This window comes from Neopsephotus bourkii, unplaced genomic scaffold (assembly GCF_033783945.1).
Source record: "Neopsephotus bourkii isolate Nb327-2 ecotype Australia unplaced genomic scaffold, CSIRO-AGI_Nbou_v1 NB_107, whole genome shotgun sequence".
NCBI lineage: Eukaryota > Metazoa > Chordata > Aves > Psittaciformes > Psittacidae > Neopsephotus > Neopsephotus bourkii.
Window position 1 is genome coordinate 9039130 of NW_026900624.1, and position 26467 is coordinate 9065596.

Consider the following 26467-nt stretch of genomic DNA (forward strand, 5'->3'; position numbering starts at 1 on the left):
ACAGCTCCACAATTGACATTAACCTTAAAAACACCATTAGCTATTTTAATGCATTACATACATCCATTTTCATGATAGATCATAATTCAAATGAAGATATATTTCAGCACAGAAATGCCAACAAAACCTGTCATACATGCAGCTACGGTGTGGAGGAGTTAGAATAAATATCCGTGGTAAACCATTTGATGCATTTTCTTTCCTTACATCACTCACCCAAACACCACACTTCTCCCAAAAGACCAAAAATACCCTAATCTCAGGCTGGAGATCTGCCTCTGGTCCCCAACCACAGCATTTGCACAGATTCCCCACCTCAAACTTGTAGAAGACAAACTCCACCATGGTGATTAATGAACAATGTGGCCCTCTAAAACCTGATATTGTCAGACCAGCCTTATAAAGAGTTCCCTGGGATATTACTACTGTATTGGAAATGGTTCTTCTGATCTCACTTTCTCACAATTAGAAATTAGCTCCCAACAGAAAGAACAACGACAGAAAATCAGCTGCTCAGGCAACACTTAGAGAACAGACTGCTTTGGGTCATAGTGGAGGGAGGTAGCTGGCCAAGTAAGAGACCAAAATGTCCATATTCTGTTCCAAGTTAGGGGTGAGAGCTGGAAAGAAGATGAAGATCTGACTGACAGCAATCAGCAAAACAAGGCAAGCAGCATGACAACAGCAATCTACTACCCCAATGCCCTATAAATGTATTACTTGAGGTAAGCAGTGAGAGAAAAAAAAGAGAAAAAAAAAGTAACAGTATACCAACATGCTTGGCCAACACTCTCAGAAACAGATTAAGATTTATTACAATGAAGTACTTCAAAACCAAACTGACTATGCCCAGATACAAAGTCAGAGATTTTTGCCAACCCACAATACTGTTCATTGATCCATAAAGATTTATAGTTTGTAGTAGGCATCAGTGTTGTTATAGGAAAAATAAATCTAGTCCTGCTTGCCATAGCACACTAACAATAAAATCTCAGAGAGGAAAGACGGAATAAAACATACCACAGAACCCAGGACAAAGGTTGCACTTTACCACTCCACTTTGTTAATCTTAAAAGCTTTTGGCTTTCAGCTTGTAATCATGATAACGATACTAATGTTCTTCTTGTGTCAGAAATAGCCAAGTTCAAAGTCTTGAAATTTTAAACAAGAGTTCATACCACTAGGGGAGTGATCAGTGTGCACCTTCTTCTCACTTTGCTATTAAATGCACTACTTAGAAGACATTTAACAAAAGGCAAAGAAAAAGGAAAAGGAAAAAAAGAAAAAGAAAGAAAGAGAGAAAAAGGAGGGGGAGGGAGTAAAGCTAACAATCTCAATCAAAAGTAAATTCAGGAATTAAACAAAACACTTTCAAAGAACTATTTCCATCTTAGTTTAGGGTTCCAAATCAACATGTTGTCCCAAACAATGACCTCAGAACTCAAAATCCACATAAAAGAAAGTGTTTTGTAAAAGTAATACTTCCACAGTTCAATTACCACACCTAGAGCTCAGTGTTGGTCTAAACCAAAGCTGTCTTTGTCTGTAATCATAACTTAGGTTTTGTGTGTTCAGCCTACGTATGATGCAGATTAACATTACCTGGACAACCACAACTGTGATGTTTGTTTGCATTAGAAGGGATTAATTCACAAATGAAAGGGAGACTGACTTAATTCAAAACTAATGACAGAATATTTCAGAACACAGGCATCCCTGTAACAAACAGATGGTTTGATGTGCTACCACTGAAAGGAGAAAGCAGCTTGCTTGGGTTGTTGACAAAGAACAGTTCAACACCTGCGTGCTGCTTCTTGTCTTGTATATTGCCCATAAGCTTTCTAAAACAAGAGATGGTTTGTGCTCCTACAGCACCTGGCAGAACTCAGTCCTACCTCATTCATGCAAACCCTATCATTTTAAAAATTAGTTACTGTTATATTCATGTAATGTTCCCCTTATCAGCAACGCACGGCACCCATTAAACCACAGTGTGCTTTTCACAGCTGCTTACTGAACACACTGAATCTCATGCAGATTTATGAAGTACTTCCAGGTAAAGTTGGATGAGCAGTTAAGCAGTCAGTTCAAGGAGCTGCCAAAGCACAGCTTTAGTGATTGTACTGATGCTCACAATGGGCATGTGCCTCATCAGTGGATCCTTTACAACATCTGAAATCAAGCTTTTGTTTCAGAATACGTCAAGACTAGGATACCAGACTTTTTCTTTTTTTAATACTTCTATCAAAGCCTTGCACTTATGAGAACGGTAGAGAAAACAATGCAGCCAACCCCAAACAAGCACCAGCAGTGCTGTGTTCCCTGTTTCCATCTTCAGAAAACAGCAGTTCAGGGGTTGAACAAAGCACAGAGCCTCTACATCCCCTTCACAGGCCAGCTACTTCTCATTAATACTCTGTGCTGACCCATTGACCATAAAATGATCCCCCCCAATGGACCATATAATATTACCATCTCAGAACAAGCATCAAGAACTTGTATCTATTTATATCTGTTTTGCAAGACAGCAAATGACAAGCTATAACAGAAGTAGGTATATATTTATAGATATAAAGCACACTGCACAAAGGGACAGTGCCAAGGTTAACAGGTCAAATTCACACCTACAGCTACCTAAACATATGAACTTATCACAGGCTCTATTGATGCAGGGACATTCAAAACAATCTTTTATTTTAAGAGTGAGAAAGAGGTCAAAAAAGGAACACTGAAGTTCTCATAGCCTGCAACTAGCTGTTGTAAGGGGTTTGAATCTGGTTGTATTGCCACCACTTACCACTTAATCCCTGAGACATTCAAGACCTAACTACAGCCAGCATCCTGGGTCAGCCACTCCTCTGCTTTATGACCAAACAGCAAGCTCTGGGCCCGAGTGTCCATGTCATGTGCCCAACCACTATAGTCTTAGCCTGGAATTTGCAATTTGGTAATTTAAACACAGATTCCATTACAATGAATGGTGATTAAACTAGTGAAATATAGGAACAAGGTAATTGAACTTTTTTATTTTTTTTAAGACTCTCAAGAGGTAGACTTTTAAATTACACTTCATGAAGGCAGTAGGATCCATATAACTATTATTCATTTTAAGCTTCTCTGTGTGCTCTAGTATTTGCAGCTGACACAGTAGACATGAGTGGCTACCTCTGCTGCCAAAAGTCAAAATGAATTTCCAAAGGAAAGAAGCAGTAGCAGTGTTTCTCATGCAACACTTTTGGCAGACCTGAGAGCTCATCGATACTGGTTTTCAGAACAGGAAAGATTCATCCCTTTTCTCCCTCCCCAGAGTGCAACATCCTTTACATTCTAAGGATTTCAGGGACAGGGACTACATTTTTGGTTTTATATGCAGGTAGCACAATACACCATTTAAAACCATCTCTGTGCCATCCAGTCAGGCTACAAAAGTTTATTTCAGGCACCAAGATCCATCTTTTCATTAAGTGTCTCTCATGCTGCACAGTCAGGATCTGCAGCACTGCGTCAGTGCAAGCAGGTGAGTCACTGCCCTGGTCTGAGGTAATTTACAGGAAAGATGGCTAGAAACATGGGGGTACCTCTCCTTCCCTAGGGAAGGGGTGAGGGTGGGCAAGAGCAGGCCTTTACCTCTACAGGTCATGCAGTCTTGTGACCAGTTTCTCCTCCTTCCCCAGGACCACCAGGATGCACTTGGTGTCAGGGGAATTGCCTAGCAGCATACTCTTACTTCCCATTTTTCCCCTGGGATGCCACCACCTCTGCTGCTGCTGCACAGCAGCTGTGCCAAAGACCTGTCCTGCAAGGTGGCATTAAAACCCCACAAAAATAATCAAATCCGCATGTGAGACAGAAGTTTTAAGATGGACAAGCTAAAAGGGAAGATGTACTAGTGCTGCTCTTGGAGCTGAATCTGAATTAGCACCCCAAACTCACAACAGTGCACAGTAAAAACATACATATAGTTGCCTGTCTGTGCACAGATTTCCACAGAGGTAAAGCGAGGCATGGCAAGACATGCTTAAGCCAAACCCAGACTGGGCAGAGCTCTGGGGCCACTGACAAATTCATTCCCTCCCCAGGTTGGATACAGCTTTTTCACCCACTTGATTTCCTCAAGATAGCTCTCCAGCCCTAGGCTGAAGGATTCTGTCTGCCTCAACAAGGCAACATAAAGAAATAATTGTACACGGGTACAATCTTTTAAGAACCCTTAAACAATGGAACAATGTGAGAGAAAATGCTCTGCCTTAACCAAAGGAGCAACAGCATTAACTCCTGAATCTTCAACAGCACCAACAGAAAAGTAATTGCTGGCAATTTGAATAAACCGAGTATGAATTGAACTCAATATCTTTGATACATGAAGCTGACATTTCATTCATTATATGATACTTAACATCCATAGCAATTAAAAAAAATAATTTTAGCTACCTGAGAACTCATTAAACACACAAAAAAGATTAAGAGTAATAAAGCCTTCAAAATAGAATCACAGAATGGTTTGGGTTGGAAGGGACCTTAAAGATCATTCAGTTCCAACCCCCTGCCATGGGCAGGGACACCTTCCACTAGACCACGTTGCTCAAGACCACATCCAGCCTGGCCTATGAACACTGCCAGGGATGGGCAATCCACAGCTTCTTTGAGCAGTCTGTTCCAGCGCCTCACCACCCTCACAGTAAAGAATAGAGGATAGTGTTTGCATTACTCAGATTTCTTAACTGATGCCGGATTTTGCACTCACGTGCATGTATACCATAGAAAAAGATCAGAATCAGCGTAGGAGTCCAGTCCTAGGAAAACATACCCATAGAGATATACAGACTTAAGTGCAATCACGGTGAAGGTCTGCTTAGTTCACCAGGTACAGCTGTGCTCATGATGTCTTTATCAGGACTGAAGCCTTAGTTTATTACTATCATGCTTTTGATCAGAATGAAAACACATACAAGAGTTTCTCACAACCCAACAAAAGAAAGCACTTAGAGTAGTCCGATCCATTCCTCTGCCCTCATCTAAGCACCCTGAGGTACTGCACTAATTTTAGTCCCACTCCCTGAACAGGTGAAACGATGCAAAGGAGCAGTTTGGCTGAGGTTGAGCAGCAAGATGTGGCAAAGCAGATCAAGCAGCTTAGGTCTCTGCTGCACATGGCACCTCTGTGCTAGATGTACCACACCATTAAATGTGACAACAAATCATCTCACCCAACCACCGTGCCTCTCAGCAAGGTTACTGTCATGAGGTTTCTGAACCAGAAAGTTTTTATGATCACTCCATGGGATCACCACAGCATGCAGCTTTCTTGTACTTATTATCCCTCTTCATGTTGCTGTGTAAAGCAGCAGAGAATGAAATTCTGGGGTCAAAAATAACACAAGTTTTAAGTGATTCTTAGCAGTAAACTACATGGTTAATGTAGTTTAAATACCTTAATTCATACACAAGAATTGTTCCCTTTTTCTAATCCTCTTCAGACTCATCACTCTGATTCAATTCAACCTCAGACTCTTTTCTTTCTCTCCAAGTATCTGACAGCCAGCTTTGGCACTTGCTTTAGCAAGTTATATGGAGGAAGGGAAGAACATAAGAGGAGACATCAATAAAGTGGTGTGATTTTTCCAGATACAACTCTGGCTGAGCCTCACAATGCCGTACTGCATGTCTGAAAAAGCATGAACAAATCTGTGCTTTATTTTCATAAATACACCCCATTTATCTTTGAGGAAAAATACTCAACTGCAATAAAAAAAAACCTGACAGCTGCATTTGTTTAATTTTAAAAAGAGACAGCTGTACTGCTTGTTCAGTGAAGTGTTGCTCATATTCTCCTGATACTGTGCTACACCCAGAAAACCAAAATCCACAGCACTATTTAAAGCAAGTCTGCCATTTTAATTATTTGCCACAGAAAACTAAGGGGAGGGCAGAATGCAAAAGTGCACTTTGGTAAGAAATTCAAGCTTCACATCTGTAGACTGGAATATTCTCTTTCTAGGAAACAACCATGTCATTCTGAGAATAGAAGGCATACTCTAGTCTCCAGAGGGAAAAAGAAATCGCAACAGGAGCAGTAAAAATCCTCACAGGGACTGGAACTAGGAGAAAAACACTTCTGAAGAAACAGGGAAAGTGTGTTTGTAAGCGTGCTATTCATCACCATATCCCTTTGGAAGATTTTTTTTTTTTAATTTTTTTTTTAGATTTGAATGGAAAACAATCAGTAAAAGCAAATTAAAAAAAATCCCCTAACAAGCTATAAACTTTATTTGCCTCAACTATCTGCTAACGCAATGAACTCACCTTCTTCTAGGATACTGTCTGGTTTTCCCCCTCAGTATTACAATGATTTTTTGAGAGGAGCCACTATGCTCACACACACTTGACTACAACAGAAGAAATACTTCACCATGTGGGTGGTGAGGCACTGGCACAGGTTGCCCAGAGAAGCTGTGGCTGCCCCATCCCTGGCAGTGTTCCAGGCCAGGTTGGATGGGGCTTTGAGCAACCTGGTCTAGGGGAAGATGCCCCTGCCGGAGGCAGGGAGGTTGGAACTGGATGAGCTTTAAGGCTCCTTCTAACCCAAACCATTCTGTGATTCTATAAGCCCATATACTACTTAGCAAAACAGACTATGGATTCACCAACCATCTCACCATGTACACAGTTGAAAAGTATCAATACCTTTTGTTTTACTTGTTTTTCAAGTTGCCCAGATTAAGAAGAGAAATCCAAATAAGCAAGCAATGTTTGTATGAAGCCATTCTGGCATGATTTTCACATAATGCACAGAGAAGCTAGGTGACACAGAAGAACAGGCAGAATTTGCTGCCAAATGTACATTTTTTAAATAGACAATAATGGATATGATAAAATCTAGCTTATCTCTCCTGGCAAAAATGGTTTTAAAACAAGACTCATGGCTCTCCATTTAAATTGTAGGCTGTGGTATATTTTTACTTTTTGGTGAGGACTGTTTCCCATGATGAAATGAGCACTTTTCTTATTTGTATTTTAAGGCCAAATCTTACATTTTGTAATATGTGAACAGCCTGAGGGTGGGTTTTTGTTTGTTTGTTTGTTTTTAAAAGTCAGCCCTGGCTAAAACTCATAAAAGGTAGTATCAAGTGTTCTCCAAGACCCCAGTGGGAGGCGACGTCACTCTTTCGAAACCTTTAACTGGGTAGTTTTATGTCTGTCTTGAGAAGAATTTCAGGGACATTCCCTCCAGTTAAGGCTTTTCTAATTTAGACACAATCAGTTACAGTATCCAAAGTTATATTCAATTGATATTATTCTCTCTCAAATTTTTTAATTATATGCATGTATTTTTAAAGTAAGATTTGTTGGGATAGCCAAAGGAGACAAGCCTCCTTTTTTGTTTTAATGAATAAAGTTTATTTAAGATTTAATTGAAAACCTTTAACTTCAAGCCAAATGGCAATTAAAAAACCCGCTAATTTTTACATAAACCTGGAGTGAAATTATTTCCTTTCTGTAAAATGATCAAGAGATGGGAAACAGGAAAAGGAGACCCAAGTGCAAGAACAGGTAACACAGATGTTACCCATCAGGTGTACAGCTCCAAAGGAAGAAAGACAAGCAGGCCTTTCCACTGGAAGTGTAATGGTGGCAGACACTGTCTGTAAGGAATAGGTTAAGGAGCATTAGCCAGGCAAGTTAAAGTGACAGAACTTCCGTTGCCGAAGGATTAGACTATACTTTGGGTATGAAGCAGAACCTCATACAAAAGGGGTGCAGCCCAGCATGACTTGCTATTTTTGCTTGGCTAACACGGCCCTAGAACATAAGTTCCCATCTCTGCATTAAAAAAGAAAAAAAAAGCTGGAAAGTACATAGATGGAAACCATTTTGTTGCTCTTATCACAGTGGGAAATCAGGAGACATGGCACTGCGTTTGATCAATTGACAGCAAATTTCTTGAAATACAAGAGATTCCGTTTAAGCGTAAAGAAAAACCACTCTTAATGTGAAGGTGGCTGAACACTGGAACAGATGGCCCACAGAGGTAGTGGACTCTCCATGCCTGGCTATATTCAAACCCTGACCACATTTGGCCCTGAGCAACACTCTCTAGCTGACCCTGCTTTAAGCAGCAGAGTTGGACTAGATGATGTTCAGAGGTGCCTTCCAACCACAGCCCATTCGATAAACATTTGATTTTCCTATTTCTGAAATACATTGTAAAGCTTTACTATTCACAGCTCTAGAATAAAGGCAGCTTCAGTTTATCTGTGAGAAGCTTCTTGAACCACGGATGTCTTATTCCAAGTGTCTTTGGCTTGTGCTTTCCTCAGTGGATACAGCTGTAAAATACATTAATTTGCAGATATTCCAGACACTGCACTTCAACACAAGTAATATACCTATTGCCGTTCATATTTCAGGCTCAGTGAAGACGACCACCCTGTATGTGTGTGCTGTAATTTTTAAGTCAAAGATCTAGCAATAAACTGAGAGACATGGTAAAACAAAAGGAGCATCTCAAAAACTTTACAGACAGACCAACAGACAGACAAAATAATACTGAGTCCCGCTAAGCTATGCGACTGCTGAAGGAGCCAGACTGCAAAGTGGAAAATAAGATCAGAGCCAACTGAGGAGGAAGCCAACTCAGACTGGCTCCTTTCCACCACCAAATGTCAGGTAAGAGCTACAGGGATACATTTTAATAGATTCCCATTCAAATTCTAGTGACAATTATTCTTGGTAAGCTGGTACCTATAGCCAAATCAAAGGAGCAGACATATGGTTGCTTTTCTGATTAATAACCTGACAGAAGGGTTTGGAAAGTCCTATCTGCCAGACATGCAAGTGTTATTTATATAGTGTTTCATACTGTCCTAGCTGCCCCAGTAAGAAACTGGAGCACCATTAGCAGAGGTGTTTTCTAAAGAGGTATTTCCCTTAGGAAGGAGTTTCCAAAGTTATCTTAATTTGGCTCTAGTTGCAACTGAAATGTATCTCCATGTGGAACCAGTCACATGCCTCAGATAACTGGTGACGTGTTACAGAAAAGGAAGTCTGATGAGTTGAGAAAAACTGTGAGCATTTCCAAGGCTGATGGAGTCTTTTCAGAGCTGAGGATAATAAATGAGGACACATTAAAAACAAAGAGAAGTTACACAGAAGAATATTACATTACTGTCTAGAACTTGGAGCTTAGCATTTTTTTGTTTTGTGGGAGGAGGCAAAGGAAATAAGATGAAAGAGATTGAAAACAAAGTAAAAACCAGAAGTCGACCACAACCAGTTTAGTTTCTTTATGTAACATTTCTTAATCAGTACTAGGAACTAATCATGATACCATAATTGTGCCTTGAAGGTCCTACAGGCAGAAAATGAGATATGGAAGCAAGCAATTCATAAACTAATTAGCATTAAATGAAAAGCTGTAGCTAACACAAACAGTAAAAGCATACTTATCGGTTAACTATCAAATACAAGATTTGAGACATAGTGACTTCCTTTAAATGAAACTTTAAAAGGTATTTGATGGGCATAGATAGAGTACACATGCTAGCATTATGCTCCATCCCCTGAAGATACAAACCAAAAAAGTGCCGGTTTTCTACTCCATCAGATGAAAGTATATGGAAATAATGTTCAGAAGCGCACACTTAAATAAGCATCACAAAGTGAGAGAAACAGACTTCATGCTTACAGGTACAATATCTAGTTGACATTCATGGCCCCAGGTTGGTTTTTATTAGAAAAATCATTATCTTGCAATTGAGTTAGACTGCTAACACAATCTTGCAAAATCGTTGCAATAGTGAAAACTGCAAAAGCAAGCCCTTAATTTACCAATTTACTTTTAGGAAAGACATATGTTTTAACATGTAAATTTGAATAGTATGTGAAGTCAATTGTAACATTTTAGCAAATAATAAAATTCAGCATATCAAGCACTGAAGGAACGAAGCTGAGGCTTATTCAGGATGCTCTCAGTCACTGAGAAAGATCTGACAAGCCTGAAGGAGCCATAAAGATCTTTAAATTTCATCAGGTTATTTTTCCCCACTAAAGTGTTCAACAAATAGCTAACACTGAGCAGACTTCAAGTTACTCTTTCATTAGCACCGAGTTCTGTGATGTTAAGGAGTAAGAGGAGAACTTGAACAATCTATTTAATTGATTTATGCTGTTCCCAATATATCTACAATGTGTACAATTTCAATGAACATCATTAGCTTGTGAAAAGCAATTTTTTTTTTAGCTATTATTTTACACTGCTTTTATACTACTTCGGTACTCAAAACATTGACAGTTTAGCTTCTCCTGCAGTACAGGCAGTATATACAATGACAAATGACAGCACATTATTATCTACAGAATAAATCTGTACTAAATGAAACTTTACTAAATGAAAGTAGATTTCACAGTGTTTCTTTTCTTCCTTTTTAATCTTTGTCAGGTTGAAAATCAAATGCTGCAAGTTTACACTGCAAGGTTATCTCATGCTCTACTGATATTCAGTGCAATCCCACCTTCCGTTGGTTTGGCTTCATAAAACAAGCTTCCCACCCCCGTTCCCAGCCGCCCACCTGACAGCTACTTACCGATAGCCTGAGCAAGGGCTATTACAACTTCCTGGCATGTTGTGACTTCAGTGACCCCACACACAATTCTCTGGACTCCATCCACCCATACTTTGAGCTCCATGGTTCACTAGATCATCCAAGAGCCATGAATGCAAATAAGTCAAGTCATAGTTGCAGCTGTACCAGAGATAATGCAGCAGACTTCTCTCAGCAGCTACAAGAGACAAAGATCCGGGTGTTTATAGTGAGGCATTACCAGCTTTAAAAGTTAACAAATTCACCTTAACATTTATTGGACAGAAGAAGCAACACAGCCTCCTTTCTTTAAAAATACTACCACCAATCAACCATCCCATGCTTTAGCAATGTTTAGCCATTCTGTAGACATACCAGAAGTTCCATTACAGTTTATTTCCTAAAATACTAAAAGTTATTACAAAAAGAGCACCAAAAGAAATAGCATTAAATAAACAATTCCAGAGTAAACTCATAACAGTTTCCAGCAATAGGTACCCCTCTTTCTTTATATACTGCCTTGATGTCTCAAGGGACTGGTTATAGATGCTTTCAGTGTTTGTTCAGTAATTTCTAGCAGGTGGTGGCACAAAAAAAAACCAAGGGGGAAACATTTTCAATTACAGTCCAACCTTGCTCTGCATACAGGAGCAGCTGAAGGCTCCTAGTCCCAATATGCATTTAGTCTAAAAGCTGGAAAGGCCAGAAAGTAAAGCAATCAGGCAGATTGCTTCTCTTTCTCTAAAACATGGAGATGCATCAGGCGAAGTGTTGCAGAGGCGGTTTAACCCTGCTGAAACTGTGCTGGTTCTGTAAGGAGACACACTGACTAATGTTATCTGAGGTTCTTCCACAGGCAGTGCAATGATACTAAATAAAACAAGCCATACCATCTAGTCTAGTCGGTTCTTGCTTTTTAGTTCTATGGCCTTTGCTGAAATAACAGCAGTCATAGCAGCTAATACGGTGTGCCAGCTCCCAGTTTAACTTTAAAATAGAAAAATTCCTCAAGTTTGTAAATGGGGGCTGGGGGGGGAAGGTCAGAGGGTTGTTTTTTCTGATACAAAGAAATCCATGAGTCCGAAAGTCTCCTGCACTGGAATGCCAGAAAAACTTTCAAGCACAGAAGTAAAGTTACAAACCTAGAGAGCTAGATTAGGACATAGCAAGCAGCCATATGCCCTCTGCTGTCTTGTTACCAACAGTCAAGTTTACCTAATCAAGGTTCATCTAATGCTAGCTTCTAGATTAATTACTGATGTGAACGCCAGTGGGTTTGCTGTGAGCTCAGCTTTTCCAAGAGCTGTTTTTCTTCTGCATAAGCAGATCCACTGGCATCATGGCTCACAAAAGTTCATTTCTGACCGGAACTGCTGAGATGCTGAATTTCAAATATTTCAAAGTATAACCTCCCAAGAATCGTCTTCTTAGAAATATAACACCATCCCCCCCAAACTGAAACAAACCACCAATAATGATTACTCCTTAAATTAAAAGAAACAACAAGAAAACCCACCAAACAAAACAGGCCTCTAATGAGATAGCAGAGTTATTTAAGCAGATAAGAGGAAAAATAAATGATGACAATAAGTTAAAAGCAGCTCACGTATTCAAGTAATCCAATTTGGATAAAATTATAAAACTAAAGACAATACTTTTTAAAAATTAAGTACAAGAAAAATGGATAACACAGGAATAAAGTAAAAGAAATCTGAAAGCATTTAGTGGAGATTCGTAAAGGCAAGCAGGGTAGGGTTACACAAGAAACATGGAACCTGATGATCCTGATGGATTTAGCAGATTCTGCACATGAAGGCAGAAATGGAGGAGGAAAACCTAAGCAAATCCTTAGTATAGTTCATGTTTACAGTCTAATCAGAGCTGCTTCCTGCTGGTGAAGTGAACATCTCTTTTTTGCATCAAAAGGATGTATCAGCGCTGCCCTCAAGCTAGAGTGAAAAGATTATTTCCCTTCTACAACCAAATGCTTCATTCAGCAGCTGACAAATATTGACACATGATCCAGAAGAAACACAGATCTGTCCCTGGCAAGCTGTGGCACTCAGCAGCAGAACACCTCAAAGTCCATTGGAGCCAGAGGGGTCACACCACATGGAAAGAACAAGCTTTAGTGGAGGAGCACTAAGCAAGGCTGCTGTGAAGTCAGTTCAGCACACACAGCCCAAACTCCATGTCCAAACATACCCATTTAGAAAACAAAAGAAACATAAGTAAGCTCAAACGTATATGTAAAACCAGACTTCAATGTGCTTGTATAATTAATCAAGAAAAAAGTGACAGGCTTTAAGAATACAGTGTATAGAGAAATTGAGCCTTCTGAAACATGAGTAAGCACCTAAAAACCCAAAGAGGTCAAAGAGTTTTAATAAAACATTTTCCCATGTTTAATTAAATACTTTAAAGAAAACTATTATCCGCACAAGTGTACAAATACAGAAACACTTCAGTCACGTAACACTGTTTTAATGTACCAAGAAATAAAGCAGAAGAAAGTCTTTTACTAGCCTGTAATAGCACAGAGTCTGAGCAAACACCTAATGGGCCCCATCAGTGACCTCCGTTGTTTGTTCCTGGACAAGCTGTCGTCACAAATAAACAGACCTCACATTCCAAGCACAGACATAAGGAATTTTATTAATTAACTTAATATCTTGCTGAGAGTTGAACAGTTCAGATTTACTGGCACCAACCAAGCCATCTCTCCATGTGACAATGCGCACGTCAGCAAAGCATCCAACAGCTCTAATTGTTTTTGTCTGTCAACATCCAAACTATTATCTCATTTTAGCAAGCCAGCAAGTGCATTTTCCCCCCAGTCAGCATGCAGTGTAGAGTCTTGCTTTCAGTACAGATCAGTTTTGGTCATCTGTTTTCCTACTGTACATCTTTAAAAAAAGAAATGAAAAATTACTAAAGAGAGGCATCATTTAATAAGGAAATACTTGCTGACACTTCCGATTTTGAAAACAGCGCTCACCAAAGCGGCAAATGATCCGAACAAAGTGTCTTTGAAACAGTCTGAGCTCAGGGGAAATGTTCCCATTCATTTCTTACAGGGCAAATACTTTTAATAGACTAAATAGTGAGAGTGAACCAATAAGATCAGCCTGTGGTACATGCTTCCATCAGACCAACATACAGGGCTGAATTAAGGGATTGTGTGCCCCACAAACTAACAGAATCTTTTCAAGGACCAGAACCTTAAGCAGACTCCAGAAATGTAAGATTAATGTGCTGAGATCAGCGTCTCACTATAATTTCTAAGCAAAGCTAATCTAGAATAAATAATAATAATAATAATAAACATCTAGGATTGGTTTGGTTTCTAGGATTGTACAGTAGAAGTTCACAGAGAGGTCTGAAAACCAGAAACCTTTTGATCTCTCTCTGCTTCCCAACTGTAACTGTATTACACCTTGTTATTAGCATTTGGTTTTTCTTCATATGTATTCAGTTCTTTATTTGCTGACAGATAACTTGTGTACCATTAATAGCCTATTTGCCTTTTCACTGAGGACTATTATGACAGTCCCAGGTACATTTTTTCAACCTGAAATTTGCGTCCAGAATGAACTCTATGCTTCTGCAATAAAGATGACAAAATATCCTACAATATGAATTTATCTCTGAAGCCAATGGAAAGGGTTGGGGGAAAAAAAGCTCGCTTGAGGTTTCACAATCCCGTAAGTTCAAAACCAGTTCACCTTACACATAACTTATTTTAGCAACAATCGGAAATAGGAATGCAAAGCTAATTTACAGAGAAATGGCACACAAGGCAAAGCATCCCTCTGATCACGGCTTCCCCCCACAGTTTTGCAGCGATCAGCTCCACAGTGACACATATTTCTGAGTAGAACCCAGCTTTGGAAACGTGACATCCATCAGCTTCTTCCCCCCCCCACCTCTCTCCCATGTGCTTTTTGTTCTCCCTTACCTTACCTGAAGCCTTCTCAATGACATTGTTTGCCATGCATTAAACAAATATACCCTAAATTCTACTTTTATCTTGATTGGCTGATAATATCTTATTCCTTCAGGTATTTGTTCAGGTTTTAAGTATAAAGAAAAATGCACATATATACATACACATATGCTACTACTTAGCTACCTCTTCACAGCTACTTTATGAACTACAAAAAGGCTGCAGCTTCACAGAGGACAGGCAGAACTGACAAAGTGCAAAGGGCTTTTCTTGTATTTGAGAAGAGATATTCCAAGCAGATGTTTGAAAAAAATCTATCTAACCTTGACGTAAGTGTTAAGCCATGAGCATCCCTGAGAGCTAAAAATAAGATTTTGATTTCACCTCACTTCTAATCTTGAGAAGGTTCACAATATCTGAAAGCAGCATGCACCTCAAATCAGGGCTAGAACCCTTCTGCAGCTGAAACCAACTACAGAATTTTGACCGACCACTTCAGTAACTTTCTGTTCCCCCAACAAATAATCAGTGTGCTGCTTATTACACTTTAAAGCGACCACTTTCATTCATAATTAGCTATAACTGAACATCATCTGGAGTTTGGCACTATTCCCTTTACTTCTTATTCTTTGTGCACTATAGACAAGTCGTATTCCATGCCTTTCCATATTATGACACCAAATAGGGCTCTGGACAAAGAGGCAGCTTATTCCATCCAGGTTTGAATCTGTTAGCAAGAATAGTGCAAGCAAGACTGGAATGACAAACTAAAAAGAGCACAAATAAGCCAGCTCAGCTAACCAGAAAGAATTCACAAAACCATCCAGAAGAGCATGATAGTACCCCCTGTGAAGAGGGAGGCATTTGGCAGATCCTCCCTACCATAAGAACCCTGGTATAAAGCAAAAGAACATTTTCCAGATGAAGATGACTGCAAATGAAGAATTGGCTACTGGAAGCAAGCTAACTAGTATTTACCTAAAAGCCTCCTCCCTTGGATTGATGAAGGAGAAATATCCTACAAGATGCACTGCTTCCCACCAATGAATGGGCAACAAACCTTTCATGGCAGGTTCAAGACAAAATTTTTCATGCAGAAGATTTTCACTTGATATTAGAAAGGCACAGGTTGTGGCCTTGTAATCAGTTTATCACTTTCTTTGTAAAGAAAGTGTTTATGCAGAAGCAGTGTTCTAAAGTTTTTTAGCTGGACTAAGTGGTTTGCTCTTGTGGAGTGTTATTCTTTTGCTATTCCACAACAACGCTCAGAGATAATAAGCACTGCTTAAAAACAAACAAACCAGAGGTCCCACAACCATGAAGATGATAGTGTTGAGAATGAGCTTGAGAGAGCTTAAGCACCAAAGAATTTTCCTCACATGACACTGGCCAAAAGATGGTCTAACATGTGTGTGAAACAGGCTAAAAGATGTTCCAATGCACCCATGTGAAATAGGCCAAAATCCAGATGCTACAAGTGATATCCAAGCCACACACAAACTACCTGTGAGATGACAAGACCACTACACGAGCTTATACAAACTCTGAACTATGAGAAGATGTCTCTAGCAACAATGGCTGCTAGAAGTGTTCCCTCCAGATAACCCAGAATTCCCCAGAAGTCCCAAAGTCAGTTTCCCACACAAATTAGTAGTTGACTTGCATCCAAGAACCCTCAACTGCCCAGTCCAGGAGCTGTTTCTCGTTTTTGCAGTTTCTTCTTGTGCAATGCAGCTAACAACATGGGGAAATGAGAAAAAGAACACTCTTTTGAAGCAAAGAGGCCAAAAGATAGCTCCCGTAAATACAGAACATCCCCCTCACTGAGCTACAATCTTCACAGAAAAAAGTCAAGTTGGAAGTCTCATTTCTCTTTGTATTGGTGATAAGAGGGAAATAAAGAATTGACCCACACCTTTTGCAGTATCTTTTAAAGCCAGATTTTATTAATGGCAACTATGAAGTGAGTTGTTAGTTGAAAGAATCCTTCTACCTTGAAAAGTATATTTTTAGCTTCAATATTTTATTCTCAGTCTGATCTCTGACTTCAGCATGTTTGTCTTTAGGGCATTTTCTTCCCTCACAGTGTTTTAATCTCAACCCTTGTAGCTCTTGATTTTTCATTGCCTGCTGTTCTAAGCCTTCTTAGAACATCTTTGTCCAATGTGCAATTTGTTTCCTTTTGAGACAAACAAATGACAGCTATTTCAAAGGCATTGGCACAACCTGTCTCTCCCCCTCTTCCCTCCTTTTTTTTTTTTCCCCTACTCAAGGAGATGGGGGCTGAATCCAAGTCTTTGCTGTCCTTACTGACCTTTAAGAGCAAGCTGAAGGATACACCAGTATACCAAGATCATCCCCAAATTCATTAATATGGCATCAGTGCTTTTCCTCCTCTATCATCAGTTTGCTTCATTAATCTAGCTCATGATTACGAGTAAAACTGAAGAAACCTGAGATACCATTTAGCAACAATTTAACCGCAACACAAAAGAGGATTCACCAGCTTGGGAGCTGCAGGAAATGAGGCACATAGAAAACTTCATGATCACAAATTGTGTCTAAAATTCACATGCCTTCATAGAAAACTAAGTTCCAAGCCATTGTCACAATGTGTATTGGTGGCTGGAGGGCTAATGCTTTCAAATCCCATCACGGTCTACACCACCTTGTAATCCTGACTCACAACTCTGAAGCCACAGATGTGTTCTGTAACATCTTCAAATCACCTCAAAAAGAACCAAACCAGCAGCTGAGTTAGTGAAACAGATGGCTTCTTAAAGTTTTTTTATTTGGTCATGCTTAAGAATATAACCTTGCATTTTTAACAGTAATGCAGTTAAACAGTAACAGTGAACAGTAAGTTTCACATCCTCACACTTGAATTAATACAGCAGGAACAACAACTCTCAAATTAATACTCTAATTTCCATAAGATATGATATAAAAAGCATCTGAACTCCACACAGACTCGAGGTACAAAAACCCAAGGGCATCTTGGAGATGGTGATAGCTCTCAAGACAGACAATTCTGAGGTTCTTGCTTATAGTAACCAGATTTCACTCAGACAATTTGAGAGCAGAAGTTTAAAACTGAAGAGTATTAAATTAAGGATATTCACCAGCAAAACAAAACAATACCTGATGCAGCACTTATTTTCAACTCCTGAGATAGGATTTATTTTGATGAAAGTCTGGATCTGGTTCAAGCAGGCTTAATCACTAAATCCCAACCATGTATTTGTTTCAGCATAAGGACTGAAGTATCATCCACAGATGGTTTTACACGAAGTACTCCTTTTCTTCACTCTGTATGCCAGCTACTAACATACAACATTATCAGTACAAAACATCACAATTCTACCAGATTGTAGGATTGAAAGGACCCATTCTAGAAAGCCTCACTGCTCATCAGTGTTATAGGAAGGGTTGAACAGTTGGTAGCAGCACGTCAGAGGTTAAGATAGTCAGCAGTGTAGATGCATTTTATTCTGTGGCACATGAATATCCTTTTCCAGATATACTAGCCAAGGAGACTGCATTGCATACAAATTCTGTGACAAGCAGCTCAAGAAAAGTTATAACGCATTAAATAAACATTTCATGATTCATCGTCTCAAGTAAACAGGCATATATTTACCACACTGTAATGTCTTCCAAAGCCCTGTAAGCATTTGTTCTTCATTAGTATCAAACATATAGCACATTTGAGAAAACAGCAACCACAGTGTTATTAATAAACAGTAACATTAAGTGGAAGTCACATTTATACATCTCTAATATGTATAAATATAAATATGGTCTAATATAAATCTCTAATATGTATAAATATAAATATGGTCTAAATACTGTGTGGGAGTGAAAGAAAGCAAAACAAAGAGCAAAGGAATAGGCAAGTTATTTCACTACAGGAGAAATATCTATGTAAAAGCTACAATACGCACAGCTTACTTCAAAGTTGCTTTACACCTCTAAGATGCCCTAGTTTAAAGGAGAGAAAATAGGTCATGCTCTCAGATGTTTTCAAGGAAGACATGGTCCAACCAATTCAACATTTCCCTCTCTCCTTACAGTTTGTCTGCAAACACTTACAGCAAGTTGAGGGATTGATTGAATACATTTGTGTGCAGTTCCCAATATTTACACTAACAGCAATGAGGTCATCTGCTCCATTTTGGCAAGAACTGCCTTAACTCTTGGTTTTGTAGTGCTGAGTCTGTTCTTTGTACTTCAGTCAAGCCCACGTGCAGTATTTGCTGTGCTTTGTCATCTGACTACAGCCACACTGAGTCACTGCTGTCAAAGCGAGGTGTTCCTTGCACACCAAGTGTGAACTGAGGGCAAATTTGATAAAGCTCAGAAAAACATACAAAAACCTTATTGTACTTCCCACATTTCAAGATATGGACCAAAACACAACACTCTCTTCCACTATATTTCTGGGAAAGTCACATGCAAATAAGCCCATTTCTTCATGTCCATACTTGTGCTGAAGGATGTAGGAAATAAAATACATCTTACAACTGAAATATCTACTTAAATTTGAATTAGATGAGGTTTTTAAAGTCAGGTAAGAATATGGTTTAAAGCTATGGTATTACATGACTACTGAAAAGAAATCTTACTGTAATTAAACACAATTGCTGAAACAGAAATAAGGTGAAGCACTTTCAACTTAATCAATGTAACTGTTTTTAGAAGTTATAATCTCAAAAGCTTTATTCAGGGGAGCAGCTACATTATTCATTAGACATTATCTGAGGAATTTCAAGGCACTCTCCTGGCAACCTAGAAAAGTCTGCAAGACATAATGTATTTCTCCAGGGAGTCTTTAAACAGTTAAGGCAAATATAAGAAATAAGCAGGGGGAACCCAAACCTTTCTAAAATTTCCATTTTGTTATGCTTACTTCCATATTTCTTCAAACATGAAAGAACTTCTTTGCTTCTTCTATTCCCTACTTATAAGACTGAGGTGGATCACTTAGTATTGCCCTTCTTTAGGCAATTATGACATTGGATAATTGTATTTGTTAGACCAACATCTGAGGTAATCATAATACACAGCAATAGCTTATGGACTAAAATACTATAATGGCATTACTTAATTCCCACAGTCCCGCTTTCGGTGCTGTGGCAATGCTATAGCCGGCTCCAAGCCAAATCTACACTGCTTTGGCTGACTGGCCACACTACCTCAAAATGGATGTGGAACTGCAATATGACTTCAGCAGGTGAGTACACTTAGGTATCACTACTCTATTCAGTTGATAATTTTAGGGAAAGTGTTATGAACTTCGTACAAGAGAATTCATGGTTTAGAATGTAAGTTTGGCTAAAATTCACTGGGAGGAGCAAGAAGTGTAGAGATGAGTAACATTGATATAAATACACATCTCCTTGGGAAGCAGTCTTATAAAGATCACATACGGCATTCATAGAATGACCCAGCAAAGAGCTCTTCAGGAAAAACAGGATTCTCTGCCAAAACCCCTGACATTAAACAAAAGTCACAGTCTACAACACCAACGGAAAAAGGATATTATATCAAATTCAATACAGCAAGGAAAAAAAAAAGTTTTTATTCCCTGTTGCTGCCTTATTTCTCTGCTGCAACAATTTCTGAGCCAGTACCACTTTCCACTTGCTGGTTTGATTCCCCCTCCACCATATTTTCAGACACTGTCTACATTTTGTACCTTCTAATGTACAGCCTTTCATTACTCCCCATGCAGTTACCAGCTTTCATCTCAAGTCTTAATGACTACATCTTCCTCCTCACTGCACCCTCAGCAATCCCATCTTGTCCATTTGCCCAGAATGATGTCTGGACACTTTTCTGGAGTCAGCAAACTTATCAAAAGCAGAAAGTGCAAAGCAACCCTCACCTTTCTCTAGTACATTATATATAATCTACTTATTTTCATTCAGGAAATCCTTCCACTCATCTCTGCTGTTCTTATTTCTTATACATTTTCCAAGTGAGCTGTACTGGCTTATGGTTCATTTGTGAAAGTCACCTCAGATATGTGCGTAAAGAGAAACTCCACCAAGTTACTGGTTAAATCTCCTCATCATCTTACTTCAAAATCTCCCTTAAACATACTTCTGCACAGCGTTTCCCAAAACACAATGGATCAACATGTGGCATGCTATTACCCTACTGCTTTTCATGCTAATTGATCTTAATCTACTCATTTCCACATGCCCTACATACCTTGGGCAGGGTGTGCCTTCTTTTTGGGGGCCAAGACAGTGATCTGCCTAAAGAGCTCCTGCTAAGTATGCAGAAGATTGGCAACTTAATTGAGACTTTTTGGAGTATATTTGTCCCTCCAGAAGGAATTATAACATTCTTTATATCATGGTGGATCTTCACCATATACCTCTGAAATTAATTATGCAATGGCTGGAATGCTAGGCACCAGTACTGAAGTCCAAGTTAAAACAGCATCTCAGCTGCTTTGTGATGCTGCGTGAAGGAGCTGAGGTGCTCATGTAGTCGCTGGACTACCATCGTACTGCTTATGAAGTACAAAGTCCAGCTTGCGTTTCTTTTTTGAAACAGGAAAAAAGGAAAAAAAAACAGAGATCCAATTAGGATATTTTTAATTTCCACTGCTCTTCCTTACCAAACATTAAAGAATAGTATCCAGTTTTGTGGAGCTCTCCTCTCCACGGAAACATAGAGGGCAGGCTGTGTAATCTGGAGAGCTATTAGCCATTAGCAGCAGTGAATGAGTTAATAGACAGGGTTAAGGATTTAGAACTTTGCAACAGATCTTACCAAAAAGAGCCTGACCAGTTTTCTTTTAAATGAGAAATGGTTGCTAGGATTTCTAATCTTTATTGATATGCAGCTATGGAAGTGCACAATATCAGGTAACATCAGGAGACCAGAATGGCTTATTAAACACAATTACCTAGCAAACAATTAAATCCTGGAAAGAACTCAAAGGGGAGTGCCAAAAGAAGGTTTCTGCTAATCATGAACTACTGAGTACATAAAGATCAAAAGTTATTAAAAAATAGCATTAACAAGTTCAGACACCCAAACAAGGAAATTTTGCATAAGAACCAATTACATAACCATATCAGAAAAGAGACAAAGTATTTCATTTTAAGAGCAAGTTTGTATGAGCAACTTTTTTTTCTTTTTTTGATGAGCACATTAAACATCAATGTCCAAATTGCCCATATGCTTCTAGGCACCTTTATCACAAAGAAGGTATCAATTCTTCTAAAGAAGGTATTAGGCATAGCAATCCTCAAGAACAGTTCAAGATTCTGTGGTTTGGACAACTTCAGCATAGTTGTATATTAAGTTTTCTTGGTTTTCTGTGCAAAACAGATGGCATAACAGAGTTTTACGTTATATGCATATAATGCAGGCCAGCTTAAAAAACAGATCCACCAGAACTGTGCAAGTCTCTGGGGCACCTGTGTTACTGAAGAGGCGATAATAAAGGCCTGTAGTTTCAATAGCAACTAATTTCAGATTATTCACACAGCACACATTTCTATGTGTTGCATATGTTTGAGGGGCTTTAATTTCCAGAATGTGCCGAGGTCCCAGGCTCTGCAACTTCAATCTCTTCAAACACCTCAAATGGAGCAGGCCAAAACAGATGTACTACAGTGACTCAAAATTATGATCTCTTGCTAAGATCCCCATCTTCTCAGAGTTGTTGTTTTTTTTGCCTTCTCACTGCATATCTTTATTTTAAGGGCAGACAATCTTTGTTTGAGTGGACTTCAGTTTTTCCAAGGAATCCCTGGCAATTTAGTCAGGTAAAGAACCTTCCTACTCCTCATCTCAGTTATAGAAAGAGCTTCTAGAGTCACCATCCCTCCTCACAAAATGATTGCATTTTAACAGAGTCCAACATATAAAGAACAAGGTTCTGGAACCAGCACTGATTTAAGTCTTCATGATCTTCTTCCTTCTCCTTTTCTTCTTCCTTTTTTCTGTTGTTTAAACAATGCAGGCACTGGCACGGGGAATAGCTGAGTAACCTCCACAATAGCAGAATAAGGCAATTGAAAACATATTGTGTGCAGTTTGACAATTGTACAGACAGCACATGCAGTTGTTATGATTTTTAATATAAAGACTATTGTACACGATATAGGGAATGTATTACGATAGCTACAATAATTTAATGGTTATCCCACTAAGAAACCAAACATGGCAAATTAGGTATTTTAACAGAATTTGTAATGGCATTTCTTTGCATTTCATGATCCTGCTCCTCCATGTATCCATATCCAATCAAAACCAGGAGAACTGGAATTGCTCAAACCTTTAAAATTTTGGAATGGAATGTTCTTGTGTAAGTAGTAAGTTGTGCACATAAAGAAACCTCACACTGAAGTCCTTGGAAAGGTGTTTCACTATTCGGAAACAGCCATGTCCTGTAGAGATGCAGTTGCACATCTTTGAATGGTAGGCACTGGAAGAGGCCTTCCACTAGGAATGGAGAGATCCCAAACTGTTCCTGAGGCCCTAGAAAACACTTTCAGCTCTGCTGTCTAAAGGTTGTGTGACTGTTCAGTCAATCCCTGCTTGGATTTTGGCTAACACGTAGGTCATATCCTAAAACCAGATGTATGGTGGCAGCAGCACCATTAGGTCAAAGAGAGGGCAACACGTAGGCAGGACATGGTAGCCAGAAAGAGCTAAAGGTCATTATGTAGCCCTTATCATCTGCAGCTAGCTATCTCCACGCAGCCATAATCCATGCATACTGGTTATCTGGTAGTTTTGTCAGAGTATGTTAACTCGTGGAAAGAAATAGTACAGACCAAACTTCCAGGCTGGAAGGTATAAATATGTCAGCTTATCCAAAAAGCTTTTGAAGCAGATCCAACAGCAGCTGATTCCTGAGGCTTTTGTGCTTTGTGGTGGGATTCATGTGACGCATACACCATGATGGAGGAGAAAGGAAGAGAACTCTGACCACTGGCTAGAGAACCATTTTGGTCATAGGTGCAACTCATAACTTGCAATATGTGAGAGTTATGAATTACAGAACTTGAGGTAGAAAACTCATTAAGTGATGAATTAGTAAATTCACCTGTTAGACTAGTCTATACAAAGGGGACTGAGCCCCTGCTTATAATTTTTTTCCTTTTGTGATGAGCTCATCAAATGAAGCTTAATTTAGGGAGTACGTTCTTCTATGAATTTGAGGGATGCAATGGAGCACAACAGATAAGAAAATTATAATAACTGATAAGAAAAGAACAAGCTCTTCACAATATTCCAATCACAAAGTTTTGACTGGTCTTCTCTTTTTGCTTTTCGAAGCAATATAGTTCAGCAGCATTTTGAAGAGAAAGGATTAAACCTTCTCTTCATAGAAGAAATCCGGTCCCTTGACCTAAAGATCACAGTAAAGTCACTTTTAATAAATTTTCACCATAACCTGAATTTCAGTGCAATTCCCTCCTCAACACACTAACCAGCCCAAAATTTGATATAGAACATCTATTATCATTGCCTGAGAATTCAACTGTGTGTATGCAACCATCACAGTCAATAGCAGATAGCAGTAGTTTGGATTTCTCTGTAGAATGGAATCATGTTGCACATGGGTTTCAAGAAAAGTGCAACCAAACCTTTCAGCTTTTATTTTCATTCGCAACCAGTTTCTGCCTGGAGAGGAAGCAGCTTGCTTTTACTGCAGTATCTGCATCCTTTGTAGTTGGTCTAGTCCATTGTCCTCCCAGGGAAACACAGAAAAATTCTATGCATAGAAACTTACGAGTTTCCAGCCCTCTACGTGGGAGCAGCCCGCAGAAGAGAAAGCCTTTAATTAAAAACCACCTTTGGAGTTAAGTCCTGCTTGTTCATCTATTTGCAGTCCTTCCAACTTACAAAAGCTCACTGGGATCCTACATATAGGAAGCTGAAACATTTAGGCTGAACTAACCAAACTCGAGAGCTTTCAATGTTAGTAATATGCTTTCTTGCCTTAGCAGTACTTTAATACTAGGTGTATTCAGAGATAAGAGTGTAATGCTCCAAGCTATTTCTGAAATCCTTGCTATTACAAAGTTAAAGCACACTCGACTGCAGCATAAAGCTGTACTCACAATCACATGCCTCTTACCAAAGATACAATAATATGGTAAAAAAAAAAAAAAAAGGCTAGAGAACAGTATCACTTCATCTGAATTCCACTGCTCCGGCTGGGGTCGTACCGTTTCCATGCACAAACACCATGTGGTATATCCTGCACTGTGCTGACAAGAAGCAATCTAATACTAGGCTTCTGAGTCCTAAACAAACAATACTGTAATCCACTGTCAGCTTCACAATAACTGCTGTGCTCTGTCAAAACATACTTTTAAGGATAAACATGCTAAGAAAACCTGCAGGAAAAAAGATCAAATACAAGCCCTGCCTGAGTTCTAATGCTTTCTTCCACATGCCAGCACCCCTCAAATATTACACTTGCAGAAATACAAAAGCAAATGGGAGCATGAGTTCTTCTTACCTATGCATCAGAAAAAATACATTGCTGCATGAGCACTTTGAAGAATATAATTTAGAATAACAGTGTCAGAACAGATATGTGAGCAACATGGTTTCAGGCTTGTAACCAAGCTCTAGCTGATAGTACTTCAACTTTCAGAAGAGAGAGACAAGCTTTAGAAAGCAGTATTTAAGGCAGCAATAAAGGATATTGACTGGAAACAACTCTGTAGGATTACATCCTCTGATAAGAACAGGCCAAGAGGAAGACTTTCTTACAGGCATGCTACACATTGTTACATTCTTTCTGAGCTCCAGGAACTTCATAAAACCTACAGCACCAGAGCTCCCTACTCAGTGCAGCAAAAGGGCAGAGGTAAGTATTTGAGGACAGGCACCGAGTGACAGTGTGCCCAAAACCCCTAGAGACAGATGGCACTTGCAAATGCATCTCTCTCATTCAGGCTCTTCAGTCAGGCTGTTCGAGGATGGTGAACATACACAGCTCAAATTCCCACTCAGGAATTTCAGTAACCAATTCTTTCCTTTGGATTCAAATGCTAAGTCCATAGGCAAGGAAGAGACTCTATGTAGTAGCTCAGAGCATTCACCCCTGAAGTGGGAGAACAGGGTTCTAGACTTTCCTTTGTTTGAAGGGCCCCAGCCCCCCATCTTTTACTTTCACATAGATATTATGTTGAATGATAGCATGTATCATTCCTCTTCTTGTCTTGAGCCAAAAAAAATGCTCCAGTGTACATGAGACTGCAGAAAAAGCCACAAGGGATCTTAGCTCTACAAATCTGCTAATTAAAGGCATTCTTATGCTATGGAAGAATTTTCAGTCTTAAACTCTGCTTACAGAGTTCTGTTTTAAAAACCCCTAAAATAATCCTCTCATAGAAATGTGTACACAGCACAGGCAGCAAACATGAGAACTCTGGAAGCTCATGCTGTAGGCTTTCCAAAGCACAGGGAGAAAAGCACGCAGCAGGGTCTCCAATACAGTAAAAAGTGCATGTTAGATTAACTTTCAGAAGGTAAAGCACAAGCGCAATCTCTCAAACACTCTAAAAGATCAGCAGTGACTAAAACCAGGACCAGATCATTTATTCAATAATAGGAAAAAACCTGAAAGCTAAAAAAAAAAAAAAAAAACCAAACAAAAAAAACCCAACAAATCAAAACAAAAAGACTGCAAACAAACTCAATCATTTAGAATCCTGAAAGCATTAACCCAAGGGAGGAAAGAAAGCCTGAAGACAGACACACCTTTACACTAAACAATAAACTGAAAATATGATAATCACTGATAATCTTCTAGATTTTCCACTATTTTAATATATAGCAGGAATAGCAAATTTTGAAGAAAGCACACTCTAAAAACAAAACAGAGTATCATCTTCATTTAAAAACATGCTTTGGAGAAATGCTGGATCATTCAGTCCAGTCTCAAAAGTTC

At 39.1% G+C, this 26467-nt stretch overlaps 1 protein-coding gene across 3 annotated transcripts in view; it reads right to left on the reverse strand.

The window, feature by feature from the left end:
• RASSF8 (Ras association domain family member 8) overlaps positions 1-26467 on the reverse strand; it is an 85521-nt gene that overhangs the window by 7172 nt on the left and 51882 nt on the right. For all 3 annotated transcript variants that reach the window (XM_061359877.1, XM_061359896.1, XM_061359887.1), the window contains exon 3: positions 10584-10779. In XM_061359877.1, the coding sequence (XP_061215861.1) occupies positions 10584-10686 (103 nt within the window). In that variant the 5' untranslated portion in view covers positions 10687-10779. The remainder of the gene's footprint in view (positions 1-10583; positions 10780-26467) is intronic.